Raw genomic sequence first — 15,192 nt, 5'->3', positions numbered from 1 at the left:
CTCTACCGACATGTAATACCGGCGCCGCCCCGCCGCCGACGCCACAACAGCAGCAGCGGCGTCTGAAACGGCGGCGGCCATCACCACCACCACCACCACCACCACCACCACCACCACCACCGCCGCCGACACCGCCGCCACGACCGCCGCCAAAGCTGCCACCCCCACCGCCACAGCAGCAGCCCATTCGGCACTTCCGGCTGCCGGAAATTAACGTTCAAGCGAACAACTATATGGAACTGGTTAACGTGCAGCGAGCGGTTGACGAGGGCCGAGACATTGAGCCCCCTTGTGTACGACACATGAGCGAGGATGAGTTGCGCGACTTTCTACAGACTCCCCTTAAAACGGGGGTCCCCTGCCATACCCAATCCACCGAAAGGGCTGTAAAGCTGACCACCGAATCAGTCACAGCTGTAACAGGCGCAGACCGACAGGACGGCTACGCTCTGAACAAACGGGCCTACCGAAACAAAATGAAAAAAGTAGCATTAGCTTCATCCATGTGTCGTACACAATGTATGTTAGTCACTTTGTTCTCATGTCACCCGCTACATAGTGTGAATAAACTTCATATCAACAGTGAACGCAGTGTCATGTGTTACTCAGATCAATCCACCTACGTTCCTCGCTATTGTAAATGGCTCCCGAGCGCACTCCACTATTTCGCCAATGCACGATAGTCATTTATCCAATTCAACATTAGGTCTAAAATGTGTCTGAAGTAACATAAAAATGAAGTGAGCATTTCTGTCGTGCTTTGATTGACGTAGCATAACGACCACGACGGTCGCAAGTGACCGCCGGAGCTGTGAACGGCACGGCAACGACCGGCCGGCGGGCGGCTACGCCAGCGCCATCTATGGAGAGAATCGGGTAACTAACGCAAACCTTCCGAGCCTTATGCTTTCCTGCGAGGCCGGTGAAGCAGGCGGCGTGCCGATTTCGACGCCGCTGTATGCCGAATCGACTGCTACATGCATTTAGCGATACATTGTTAATATTTTTTCATTACATTCATCATATTATTCAAAAACATGCAAAAATTGAGAAAACCGGAAATATTCAAAGAGCCGGGGCGGTCAAAAAAAATTCGAATTTTATATTTTTTCCGCCGGATTCGTGATCAGCACCCCCAAATACGTTAGATTAGACCTGGGGAGCAAAACTTTTCGAAACTTTTTGCAAAACCGGTCACCCTACTGAATTAGTTCCGTCATTTTGTTTTGTCGCTCTCTCGCACACTGCCTTCCGCGTATCGCTACGTGGCCCAGGAGCCGAGTTAGAAGGGGAAGGGTGTTCAAACACCCCCCCCCAGCAGGGCGTGGAAATCCAGGCCCCCCAGCGGGATGCGGGTTAAGAAGGAGAAGGACAGTGTTGAGTGTATGTAGTGTAGGATTCAATGTCTTCGTATGGAAGCTCTAACGCCAGTCATTTTGAATTTTTAATCCAATGAAGCATTGCTATGTTAGAGTTCTACGAACTGTCACAATTGCAAATATGTAGTCGAACACATTGTTAATTTTATTTGCACTAAAACGTAATTATTCAGCATAGTTTGAAGTAACTATAATTTTATGATTAAATTGCATGTCATTTATATTAATTTGCTTGTCATTTATTTTAAATAGCATGTCAGTTGTTTTAAGCTGAATGTCACGTGTTTTAACCCGCCTGTCAATTGTTTTAATTCAGAAATCAACTGTTTTAAATTGGACTTCATTTGTCTTAAAATGCATCGAAAATGGTGTAGTCTAGATACATGTAAAACTCGAAAAAGTGAACCGAGGTCACCAAAGGTCAGTGACCTGACCTGACCTTCAGATGACCTTGACACCCACCCTAATAGACACCCCCTAGGAAGCAGCATCATATCACATGTTTGGACGTTTGAAACCACGAAAAGCTTGCAAACGCGCGGGGTAATGCGAGCCGACATAGGACGCAGAATCGCGATTCCGGCCAAATATGGTCTCGGAAAAGAGGTCACAGGTCAAAGGTCATTTGGGTCAGGGTCATGAAATTTTGAGGGTAGGTGTAAAATTGACCAATGCGAGGGTACTGAAAGTTTCGTCGCGATCGGCCGCTTTTTACGCGAGTTATTCGCGAAAAACCCTGGGGGGGGGTGCATCAACCCCCTCCCCTGTGCCGGCGAGGGTTAAGGTCTCATGTCAGCTAGTGACCTCTGAGGTCACGTCAATTGACCCAAGATACGGGTTTGGTTTTCGCTAAATGACTTCGCAAAAATGGCCACAGAGCCGCGATTTCTGCATCATCGTGCTTACCTTGCTAAGGCGCGTCGAATGATATACTTTTTGTTTGGTTGAGGTCAACCTAAGGTTGACCTGACCTGCCTTGACCTCGGGTCAAGGGCAGGTCAGAGCCCCTCATGTCATGAGGTTGGTCGAATGAGGTCATATCGCATATCAAGTTTCAGCACTTTATCGCCGGCGTGATTCGAGCTATCACGAAAAAACCATATGGGAGGAGGCGGGTGCTGCCCCCTCTGCCGGCGAGGGTAAATCAATATTGACGCAATGGTGACGTCACGGTCGCCGTCGACGTCACCATTCAAATCAGAGTCATTGACTTGTGCCGACTATCAAGTTTAATATTGATGCTTCAACGGATCTGATCTTATCAGCCGAAAACACATTACATTCCTTTTTACTCGCTAGATGGCAGAAGCGTCAAACGCCTGAATGTATGCTGTGCCGCAATGCCGGCTCTATTGTATATAACCGCCTAAATGAATGGCGGAGTAATGAGGGATCCGGGAAAACCACTATCTCTTTAGAACTGATGAGTGATGACTCGCACGAAACTGAAGCTTTTGAAGACGATTACCGAGTGTGGTAAATGCGTCTGGCATTTTAGCCAAACATTTACTCGCTAGATGACGCAGAAGTGTCAAACGCCTGAAAGCATGTTGCGCCGCAGTGTCACCTCTTCCGTATGTAGCCGCATGAATGAAGATTTAAGCGCAATTGGCTCAGCCGTTGTCGCCAATGTGTACCTACATAGAGGTCCAACCATGCCGCTGAAATTGATCTATCATACAAAGCTTCATAACAATGCGCGTGGTAATTTTCTTAACAAACGCAAAAAAAACTAATAGGTGTGGCTAAAAACGCCCCCACCCCACTCGGGCGGAGGTTAATGTGTTTTGGTAGCAAACTCATTGATTGTTTCCTGGTCTAGTCTTCTATTTCTATTCGCGACCAAGCATGCAAAACATAGCCCGGTGAAGGACTGCTCCGGCTGTTTTTTCAATCGAAAAAACACAATTCTAACGAATAGTGTTTGTCTAATGAAGAAACTGCCTGCGGTTTAACACCGCCAAACGAGAGGATGAGCCTGGCACGTGCAGACCGGAGTGGGTGTGCTACGAACTGACGAACATGACACTCTGCTAACCACTCTAGCGGTGTGCAAAATTTGAGTGCAATCGGCCCAGCCGTTCCTGAGATCTGAAAGCGTCACCCTACACGTGCGCACGTGCAAGCTGGGTCCCAACTGACTTGTGCACGGCACCCTAGTTGCCGGTCTCTAGCGGTGTACCGAATTTAAGCTCAATCGGCCCAGCCGTTTTCAAGATCTGGAAGCGACCCCTACACGTGCGCACGTGCAGTTGCACCCCAACCGTGACACATGAATATACATACTAACTGACTTGTGCACAGCACCCTACTAACAAGTCCCTAAAGGTGTGCCGAATTTGAATGCAATCGGCCCAGCCGTTCCTGAGATCTGGAAGCGTCACCCTGCACGTGCGCACGTGCAAAATGGATCCCATCTGACTTGTGCACGGCACCCTACTAACCGGTCTCTAGCGGTGTACCAAATTTGAGCTCAATCGGCCCGGCCGTTCTCGAGATCTGGAAGCGTCACCCTGCACGCGCGCACGTGCAGTTGCACCCCAGCCGTAGCACATGGAAAGGCATGGCCCGGTGTGTGCCTACATCCTTGTGTAGTTTCAGAAGAATCTCCTCAGGAATTACCGTGGTATTGTCATTACAACAAAAGTGACACCTCTCTGTTTTACACGTGTCACGTGCAGTAGGGGTCACCCGCATGCATCGTCCATAGTAAAATACTTGTAAGAAGGGTATACGCTACCCCATACAAAAAACCGCAAGTGTATCGGTCCAGTGGCTGCGGAGATATAAGTCGTACAAAAACGTCCCCACGGCGGCCGGCCGCTAATATTTAGCATTAAATTCGTGTCGCATCCTTCTATGGGAGGTATCCCTGTCACCTGTTCGTATGCTGTCTGAGCCAAGGCCATAATAGGTGTGAGCTCAAATCTCGGTAATGTCGTGCTTTTGTACTAAATTTCTCGAAAACGGCACAACGTGCAATGACGTTGTATATATCACTGGAAAGAGCATTAAAAGTTCTATAACCTATCAACTTTTCACTTAAATATATCTTTACCGTAAAAAGTTATTAAGCATCAAAGACGCTGTCATTGACTTTGCATGTTAAAAAAATTCTTTTTTAAACGAGCTTAAAAAGAACAAACGAATTCTGACAGCTTAACGAAGCATAACAACATGTTCTATGGTCTTTTCTCAACAAGTCCTGAAAGTTTAAACAAAATCGTATCATATAATTTTGTACAATGAGCGAATGAAAAACTCTCTGCAAAAACGCCCATTGACTTAACATGGGGAGCGAAAAAAGTTCAACTTTGACCTCGTGCAAAGACACGTTACGAAGTTCTGAGGGGTATACGGCGCACACTAGCGTGTACCCAAACGTGTTTGCCATAAAATGCTGGGAAGAAAACCACCTCTTCCTTGGCTCGTTTTCCCGCCATTGGCGATCGCGCAAAAAGTGTCCAAAACCCCATTGACTTAACATGGGGAAAATGGAATCGCACGTGCCACGTGCCACGAGGTTTTAAGCGAGTAGCGACCGGTGCCATCAGGTAGATCGCCTGCGGGAGCCCATACCCTGAAATTTTTACGAAGATTGAGGGATTCGTTTAGGAGAGGCTCAACTTGTCTCGATTCGCGGCCAGACTTGCAAAACATAGCCCGGAGACGGACCGCTCCGGTTGTTTTTCAATAGAAAAACACAATTCTAACGAATAGTGTTTGTCTTTTCAAACAACCTGCGGTTACCCGCCGCCAAACGAGAGGATGAGCCTTGCACGTGTAGACCGGAGTCGGTGTGCTACAAACTGACGTGCACGGCACCCTACTCGCTGATCTATAGCGGTGTGCCAAATTTGAGTGTAATCGGCTCGGCCATTTTCGAGATCTGGAAGCGTCACCCTGCACGTGCGCACGTGCAAGCTGTGTCCAATTGCATTGTGCATGGGACCCTATTCGCCGGTCTCTAGCGGTGTACCAAATTCGAGCTCAATCGGCCCAGCCGTTTTCAAGATCTTGAAACGACCCCTCCACGTGCGCACGTGCAGTTGCATCTCAACCGTGACACATGGAAACACATACTAACTGACTTGTGCACGGCACCCTACTGATCGATCTCTAGATGTTTGCCGAATTTGAGTGCAATCGGTCCAGCCGTTCTTGAGATCTGGAAGCGTCACCCTGCACGTGCGCACGTGCAAGATGGGTCCAAACTGACTTGCGCACGGCAGTCGGCACCCTACTAATCGGTCTCTAGCGGTGTACCAAATTTGAACTCAATCGGCCCGGCCGTTCTCGAGATCTGGAAGCGTCACCCTGCACGTGCGCACGTGCAGTTGCACCCCAATCGTGGCACATGGAAATACATACTAAATGACTGCAACCTACTGATCGGTATCAAGCGTTATGCCAAATTTGAACACAATCGGTCCAGCCGTTCTCGAGATCTGGAAGCGTCACCCTGCACGTGCGCACGTGCAGTTGCACCCCTACCAAGACACATGGAAATGCATCGCCTGGAAAGTGTCTACCTCCATGCCAAGTTTTAGCGCAATCGGCCCAGTAATTACCGCGAGCTATTGCGCTTATTACAAAACAGGCACCTCTTGGCTTTGCACGTGGAACGTGCGTTAGGGGTCACCCATATGCATCGAGAGTAGCACACTATGTGAAAGAAGGGAAAAAGCTACCCCACACAAAAAACCGCACGTGTATCAGCCCAGTGGTTGCCGAGATATAAGTCGTACAAAAACGTCCCCACGGCGGCCGGCCGCTATTTAGCAGTAAAATCGTGTCGCATCCTTCTATGGGAGGTATCCCCGTCACCTGTTCGTATACTGTCTGAGCAAAGGCCATACGTTACGGTCCAAACTCCATAGTGAGGCGGACATACGAATTTACGAGAGTTTAGCGACGAAATGATTCACTTAATTGTTAAGTAATGGGTACCATTAGACCATAAATTTTATCTAGCATCTCACCGTAGATGCAGTAAAAAGTGCTTTACTTTTCAATGTATATAAAGACTTGCTCAGCTCAATCAGTTCACTCTGTATTGGCTCAAGCCGTATCATGCGAACGCAATACAAACTAGAGCACCGACAGCGCAGCGCTCCCCAACTCACTGCTCGCCCAGTCCACCCGGGCCGCCGCCACGACGGCCCCCCGCAAGTAGGCATCCCGCACTGCACCGACAGCCGCGGGCGACCAGCTGACCGGCCAGCTGACCGGCCAGCAGCCGGCGGGCGGCAAGCCGCGGATGGCCGACCCGCCGGCGCGGCGAGGGAGGGGAGGGACGCAGCTGAAAGACCCGACTACATATATATCAAAGAAACATTATATGTAATCATCGATGACGCGACATAAATCTGCTTTATTGGGTTTAGCGGTGTAGTCTGTGATGCCATCACAATGAAAATAGCCTAGTTTTGTAGAGCATCAAATTCTGATTCCATAACGACTCTCGCTAGTCCATTTTCAATTGTAAATAAGCCTTTTATTGCGATGCAAAGTCCCGAAATGGTGCCGACGGCGGCCGGTCCCCCGATGGTACCATACCATAGATCAGAGGGCTGTTCACGGGCCCTGTGTGCGGTCGGACCGCACATAGCCTCCAAGCTCCGCCCACTGCGTCCCTACGTCAGCCTTCCGTCACCGCACACAGCGATCGCTGTGGCCGGTCGGGACTGGCCACAGCGGACCGTCCACCGCACGCAGCCGTGACGTCAGAACCGCCTACCCATCCCCTACCCCCACGCCTGCTGGACGCACCGCACACAGCGCACGCAGCAGTGTGCGGTGCCCGTGAACACCCCTCTGGTAAACAGGTTAGTTCACATTCCCGCCGCTATGCGGGCGGCGGCGGCGCCACCTGTCCTCGTGTCCGCCTGACACCGTAACGATATAGGTCTGAGCTCAAATCTCGGTAATGTCGTGCTTTTTTACTATATTTCTCAAAAACGGCACCACGTGCAATAAAGTTGTATATATCATTGGAAAGAGCATCAAAAGTTGTATAACCTATCAACTTTTCACTTAAATATATCTCAACTGTAAAAAGTTATTAAGCAGCAAAGACGCTCCCATTCACTTTCCATGTTAAAATTTTTCATTTTTAAACGAGCCTAAAAAGAACAAACGAATTTGCACAGCTTAAAGAAGCATAACAACATGTTCTATGGTCTTTTCTCAACAAGTCCTGAAAGTTTAAACAAAATCGTATCATATAATTTTGTACAATGAGCGAATGAAAAAGTCTCTGCAAAAACGCCCATTGACTTAACATGGGGAGCGAAAAAAGTTCAACTTTGACCTCGTGCAAAGACACGTTACGAAGTTCTGAGGGGTATACGGCGCACACTAGCGTGTACCCAAACGTGTTTGCCATAAAATGCTGGGATGAAAACCACCCCTTCCTTGGCTCGTTTTCCCGCTATTCGCGATTGCGCAAAAAGTGTCCCAAACCCCCATTGACTTACTATGGGAAAAATGGAATCGCACGTGCCACGTGCCACGAGGTTTTAAGCGAGTAGCGACCGGTGCCATCAGGTAGATCGCCTCCGGGAGCCCATACACTGAACTTTTTACGAAAATCGCAATGCACGTTTAGGCCCCGGTCAAGTTGCCCCAATTCGCGGCCAGACTTGCAAAACATAGCCCGGAGAAGGACCGCTCCGGTTGTTTTTCAATAGAAAAACACAATTCTAACGAATAGTGTTTGTCTTTTCAAACAACCTGCGGTTAAATAAAAACTCAGCATATATCGGACGTTTCGTGTTCGGTTTAACACTTCATCGGCGATACTGGCGCGGCAATTCATTTTCGTAGACATACATACATGTTTTTTTACCTAATTATCACTTTCATTTTCCTACTAAACCTCCACTCCGCATAATTTTCTGTTAACTACTCCTAGGCTGGAAAAATACAGACATACACCATTGAACACATTGAATACAAACATACATTGCAATAAATCATTTTCTCGTGTTTCTGGGGACTACTAGCGCGTTTTCTTGTTGAGTCCCCCTGTGACCGTTAGATGGTGCGTACCCAACAGCTCAATCCACCTTTGTTCCCTCTGTCTCCTGTACATAGTCCAGTTTTTCCAAACCTTTTCGAGCCCTACGAAACTTGCATCTTTGATGTTATGTCCATCCCCGTTAAAATGGGCGGCTACCTCCATTTCGGTCCTTTTACATCTAATGGTAGACAAGTGATTTTGCGCCCTGACGTACAGTGTCCCCCCGGTCTCCCCAACATATACTACACATTCACATACCCCGCAGATAATCCCATAAACTACATTCCTTGACCTACACCCAATTGTTTTATCATACGTACACTCTTCATTCTTGCTTGGTCCGGTTAACTTCTCTGTCTGGTTGTACATAACTCGGCACACGCAGCAGTTTTTCTTACAGTGCCCCCGTGGGTCTTGGTTTCCCCGCCCTAAGTCCCTTGTCTTTTTATGAACTAGCGTGTCTCTCAGGTTGGTCCCTCTTTTGTATGATGCGAAAAAACCGTCTTTGAATGTGTCCCGCAGCGATTCAGATCGCATGAGAATTGCTTTCTTTTCCTTTAGTATCTTGGATATATTGGGTAAATGACTCGAAAAAGTAACGACCAAAGGGGTGCCTGTTTTTTGTCCCCTCCCTTCCTTTTTCCTCAGCAAATTGTCTCGGGACGTTTTCTCGGCCCGCCTGATACCTTTTCTAATTTGGTCTTCTGGGTAACCCCTCCGTTTGAGATTGTCTGCTATATCGGCAGCCTGACGTTGATATGCACTGTCTGAGCTGCATATTCTTCTAGCCCTCATAGCCAGACCCGAAGGAATGCCACTTTTCGTGTGGATCGGATGGTCCGACGAGAAGTGAAGGTATGCCTTCGTGTCTGTAGGTTTTGTATAAACGTCTGTGCTCAAACTATCTCCTGTTACACTTACTCTGACATCTAAAAATTCTATGCTACTCTGCGTGTGACGAAGGTCGACTTTAATTTGCCTGTGTATATTGTTCGCTAACTCATGGAACTCTCTTAAGCTTTCCTCTCCGTTCAACCAAACCCCAAATATGTCATCTATATACCGGAAATACAGGAAAGGCTTGATGTGTGAACGACGTAACAGTTCTGTCTCCCATTGCCCCAAATACGTGCAAGCATAGTTACGCCCTAGTTTCGACCCAATCGCTGTGCCATTGATCTGGATGTAGTGTTTTGACCCGCCAACGTTAAAGTTATTGTTATCTAAGACTAACTGAATCATGTCAAGCACATCTTGTGTAGGAATGCTAGGATTTTGACGTTCATTGAGAGCTATTCTACAAGCCTCTAACCCTTCGGCTCTGGGGACACTTGGGTATAGCTTACTTACATCCATGCAAAATAAAATCGGTTGACGGTCTGTGGCTGGCAGTTTTGTGTCCATTATTTTGTTTATGAAGTCAGTAGTATCACGAATAAAAGATGGTTGGTTTTCTACATGGGCATTCAGCTCCCGCTCCGCAAGCTCAGCTATCCGTTCAGTGGAATGGCCCCGCCCACTTATTATCACCCTCAAGGGTGCCCCATCTTTATGTAACTTTGGGTTTCCTTGTATGCTGCCAGGTTTCGGATTGTCAGGAATGAGGTACTTGTGAAGGTACCTACCTATGTATCCCTGCCTGAAGAGTCTGTCGGCCAAATCTTTGACTTTCTTGTGGACTTTTTTAGTCTGATCCCCCTCGGTAAGTTTGTACGTTGAGCTATCCTCCAGCTCGTTCTGCAACTTGGCCCAGTAATCCTCCGTGTTCAGAATAACAACCCCGGAACCCTTATCTGCTGGCCTGATCACAATGTTAACATCCATTAACAACTCCATGATCGCATTCTCCTCCCCTTTACTTAAATTGCTGTTTTTTCGTTTAGCCACTCCATTCAGAACGCTCCTCTTCACCTCCTCTATATATAAATCTAGCCAGGGATCCCTTCCCTTCTCAGGGGTCCACCGTGAATTTTTGAATCGTCTATCATAAAGGGGATCCGCCATGTTCTGTGCATTGCCTCTGGACTCTCCCTCCCTCCCGGCGCTGTTTTCACTGTTTTCTCTAGAGTCCTTTGCCCAATATTCCTTGAGTCTGACTAATCGTTCCCATTCCCCTAGTTCTGCAATAAGCCGAGTGACCTGCTGGGTACGCACCGGTACGAATCCTAGGCCTTTGCTAAGTAGCGATAGCTGTTCTGCCGACAGGGTTTTACTCGATAGGTTCGTTACTTTAACACTGTCTTTGTCTCTATCCGACCCTGTCTGCTTTCTACGTCTCGACTCGCTAGGGGAGACGGGATCTAGTGATATATGCTGAGTTTTTATTTAATTTCAACGAAAGCTGAGTACTATATTAAAATTCTGAGATATACATTTTGTACACGCTATTGCTCTTAGCAATCGCTGAAAGTTTCAAAGCGATCGGTCACTCGCTGTAGCTATGGCAGACATTGAAACTTTTTATGAGGTGAGGTCACTTCAAGTGACCTGGTGACCTGACCTTGAATGACCTTGGTCTGAAATTTTCACGGCATGTTTAGAATTGATGTGTGACAAGGTGTACCATGAGATATTTGCGAAAAACCACAAGGGGGTGTTCAAACACCCCCCCCCCCCCCCAGCAGGGCGCGGGTTAATGCAAGAGGTTGGTACAACTGGCAAACTGCAGTTAAATATTCCTGTCCGGGGCCGGGATGATTCAATAAATGTCACCCGCACCGTATGAAACCAAGTGACGTAATTAATAATTGTTTCTTTAATTTTCACGTATTTTTGATGTTTTATTAACAAAATAAACTAATAGTAATTATCAATAAAATAGTGTAGAAAATAGCAAACTTAAAGGGACTGTCCCACTTTTGCATTATTTCTGAGTCGAGATAGCCAAGTTGGCGGCCAGGTTCAAAAACCACTATATGTATATCCTGGTCGCAATATCCTCAGTTTCGTAGTGTTAAAGAAATTCGTTCCCTTCATTTGAAAAGTGGGCCTTAGCTAAGGACCTATCTCTTAACTATTAACGGCCATTTGATGACGTCATTTGCATTTTGAACGCCTGTCACGCATTAAGTGAAGTTTCACTTGATTTACGAATAAGCTAATCAGATATACTTGTATGTATGAGCCGCGTCATATTTGAGAGCAAATACGTATATTTGCTGCCAAATTTCCCACACATTGACATGAAGTAAATCCTTCATTACGTCACAGATCCGATCTAAATGACTTCACGATGAAATATAAAAGTCGCAATATCTCAAAAAGTATACAATGAAAACGCGTAAAAACTTGCAGAATTCGTCACAATATCATGAGTAACATTTCCGAATCCTAAATGGTACTTTTTTGAAGGTGGGATAGTCCCTTTAAGCGTTTGTTGCGAAGCCATTTATTAGTTGTTATTATTACGTCAGCATACAATTCACGGAAATTCTGGAAAATCACAGAAACCGATGTCAAGGGAATCTCGCAATCACAGATCTGCAGATCACGCACGTAATTTCCTGAACGGTCACGCATAGTGTAGCTCAGCCTTTATAGAGAATGCGCTATAACATCGAGTAAAACGCATTTTGTCGAAAATCAGCGATAGGGCGTCAGTTGCCTAGCACATGTGTTGCTATTAGAGGTCACTGATAATACCAGGTCAGGTCACCAAAGGTCAGCACATGAATCGAACTTTACTAGGGTTGTGCGATGCATGTTTTATGGCCAATTTTTCATTTCCAACTCAATGGTGTTGGTTATAAGACAATCAGGTACGGTTCAGGTCACTTTCTGGTGGAGGGCAGGTCAAGGCCAGGTCAAGAAAGGTCAAATTTCAAAGTTGATAGTTTTGCATAAAATGGGTATTGATTCGATGCAGCTCGCCACAGGGAGTCTAATGTAAATGGTGCTCTTCGTTTTGCGCTTCGTTGTCTAGAATTGCAGAAAAATGAGTTTCAAAATTTGACGTCAACAATTTTGAAGTTTTTTTGCTATAACTTGGCCAAATAAAGAGGCATCGATCTCAAAGTTGGCATGTGGATAAAAAGCGGTAGGGACTATAACATACATTCCGTTTTTACGAAATTCGAAATTTTTCTGGAATTTTCGGCTGGATTTTTCTGGATTATTCATTTTTTTTTTAATTTTTGGGGGCCAAACTTAAAAAATTTCAAAAATCCGAGATAGCAGTTTTTAGCCCTGTTACTTTTACACCATTTATCCCCAAACATTTTCCTCTATCTCTAAAGCTTAGCCCTGATCGTTAATTAGTACCTAACTGCGAGCCGATGACATGTGGAGGCAGACTTCTGTCAGGGGCGTTATCGTTGTTTCGCTTACCGTGTTTCCAGATCACCCAGCCAAGACACCAGCAAGGTGGCTACAAGCCCCGAGAGCACGACCAACAGCACTCGCCGACCGGCCCACTGCGGCAGGGGAGAGCGCATGCTTGGCCGGCGGAGCAGCGGCCACGGGGCGCCTACAGTCGCCGCGCCGTGCCCGCTCCGAGTGGCCACTGACCAGGCCCCGTCACCCGGACCAGGTGGCGCGGCCGTCGGCTTACCGCCCCAGGGCAGCCGTCAGAGGGACTTTACCAAAGGGCATTGACCTCTATTAGTAAGGTAATTATAGCTTTTAAAATAGTAGGGATATGCGAGATGACGTTTTCATTATCAATGCATAACTTCATTCCAGTAGCCAAATCAGTCCCTTGCAGTTCCGCATTTCTCGCCCTGCCAACGGTGACCATGGCGGCTGGTAAGGCCCCCGGCGGTTAGTGGTAGCGCCACCTACACTGAAGGTCGGCGGATCCCGAGGCCACGGGCCGGCCTGGCCCGACCGTGGCGGACGGGCCGGGGAGCCGGCGGCAGGGGTGGGGAGGGGTATCCGGGGACGACGGGCAGCATTGCATTTCACTTTACAAACAAGGTTCGTATAAAACACTTTGCAGTTTGCCTGGAGTATCCGCGGACCGCGAGTCATTTTAAGGCAGGCGCGACGTTACTCAAATATAACTTGCTTTTAATTGGAGAGTTGGTAGGCAAATTAAGGCATTTGCGCGTTGCTCATGGACTAGCCCTCTGTTTTGGAATAACACCCGGTAATGATGCCCACAACTGCACTGCTAGCCTGCTTTTTTTGTCTATTTTAGGTATACATAGAAATATATATGTTTTCAAATGTAACCTTATGTTCAATGATTGCGAAATGCAAAAGGTTCCAAAATTAATTACAAAATGAATATATTTCGGACACTGTCCTTCTTCAGTTCAGAATTGCAAATTAAATCATTTAGTCACAATAGCGCCAGAATATGTCGATAACAGCTAAGTTAGGAAGTCTCACATTGGTAAGTTCTCGCGCAAAATAGACAACCATCTTACAGTTGAAATGTTCACAAGGTACCCTTTCATATAAATATAATACATGTGTCCACAATTTACACGTTAATTCATCCCTATCATCTATCAATCACTAGACCACAAGCATCTAGTCGTCTATTCAACCATCGAGCCATGCAATCAGTCAAACATCCAACCATCCATGTACTCACACATCACTAAGCTATAGATAATTTGACAATCAAGTCATCAAAGGTCACCATCTTACATCAAAGGGTATAAGTACTTCACCATTAACCATTTATTCCAACCTCGAAACAATACTCAATCGTTCAATCATTCATGTTCATCCATACATTCATACATTCATTCATTCATTCATTCATTCATTCATTCATACAATCATCCAATTATTCAGGCCTTCATTCATTCATTCATTTTCTCACACACCATTCATCAATATGGTTGAATATGAAAGCCACTTGTCATCAATACACACATGATCAGTGAATCAGTGGCAAAGGCATCAGAACAGAAGACGTTACAATAGCGAAGTTGTAAATGCTAGAGTACTACAGGACAGGATCAGTTCCTCATTTCATTTCCTTTGGTCTATGACTGGTTAAATGATGGCCCAGGCCGCTATGTTGCTGTTTAGAGCTGGGCGAATCTGTTTGATCCAAAGAGACTCCGCTATTTTCCTGCCTCTACTTTCATCGCATGCCTGCAGAATCTTTGCCCTTACATTATGGGGTCCCGGCCGACACTGGGGATGCTGTGTTCGGAAATGCTCGCCCCACGGGGAGTCATTCCGCTTGTTTTTAGCATCTCGCAAATGTTCGTTGTAGCGGAGGCGCACCGAACGTCCCGTCTCACCAACATAACTCTGGTTACACAGTTCACACGTGAGCTGGTACACCACACCTGAGCTGTGGCATCTTCCTTTCAGTCCGGCGGCGCACGAGTGGCATCGAGAGCCACCGGGACAGGGTGGAGGCTGGAGGGCTGACCGGACCAGTTGGTGCCTGATGGTGTCTTATTAGTCCAGGCCAACCCCAGGTCAGGTTGGCTACCTCCGGACGACTGACTGGACCGCATTGGCGAGCTCGTCGTCGACAATGGTAGCACCATTCTGACTGCGGAAGCATTCGGTCTTCTTGTTCTTGCTCTGGTCGTGTTCATGCACTGGTCCACCGCCTTGTTGATTGTCTTCGTTGTACCCGTTGTTGGCGAAGAGCTCTTGTTTGTTGATGCTTCGGTGTCGGGCGTTATCCCTCTAGCGACCCATGCACTAAGTGAGAAAGCTACAACGACAAAAACTTAAAAGGTATCAAGGGTATGTAAAAGACCAAAAATGGTCTTCAAAAATTATTTGAAAAATATTTTTCAAAATATGCCATGTATATGTTGCAGGCACTTAGAAAATCAGTCATTTTGTAAAATGCCTAGGCATTTTACAAAA

At 46.8% G+C, this 15,192-nt stretch overlaps 1 protein-coding gene across 1 annotated transcript in view; it reads right to left on the bottom strand.

Moving 5' to 3' along the window:
- Positions 1–12,905, bottom strand: part of LOC122370616 (carbohydrate sulfotransferase 9-like) — a 76,411-nt gene extending 63,506 nt beyond the window's left edge. The window contains exon 1 of the mRNA XM_043346346.1: positions 12,730–12,905. Coding sequence (XP_043202281.1) covers positions 12,730–12,836 — 107 coding nt within the window. The 5' untranslated portion in view covers positions 12,837–12,905. The remainder of the gene's footprint in view (positions 1–12,729) is intronic.
- Positions 12,906–15,192: the final 2,287 nt, after the last annotated feature.

Source organism: Amphibalanus amphitrite, unplaced genomic scaffold, assembly GCF_019059575.1.
Source record: "Amphibalanus amphitrite isolate SeventyFive unplaced genomic scaffold, NRLGWU_Aamphi_draft 001150F_arrow, whole genome shotgun sequence".
In the NCBI taxonomy this organism is placed as follows: Eukaryota; Metazoa; Arthropoda; class Thecostraca; order Balanomorpha; family Balanidae; genus Amphibalanus; species Amphibalanus amphitrite.
This window is presented reverse-complemented; position numbering and strand designations above follow the sequence as displayed.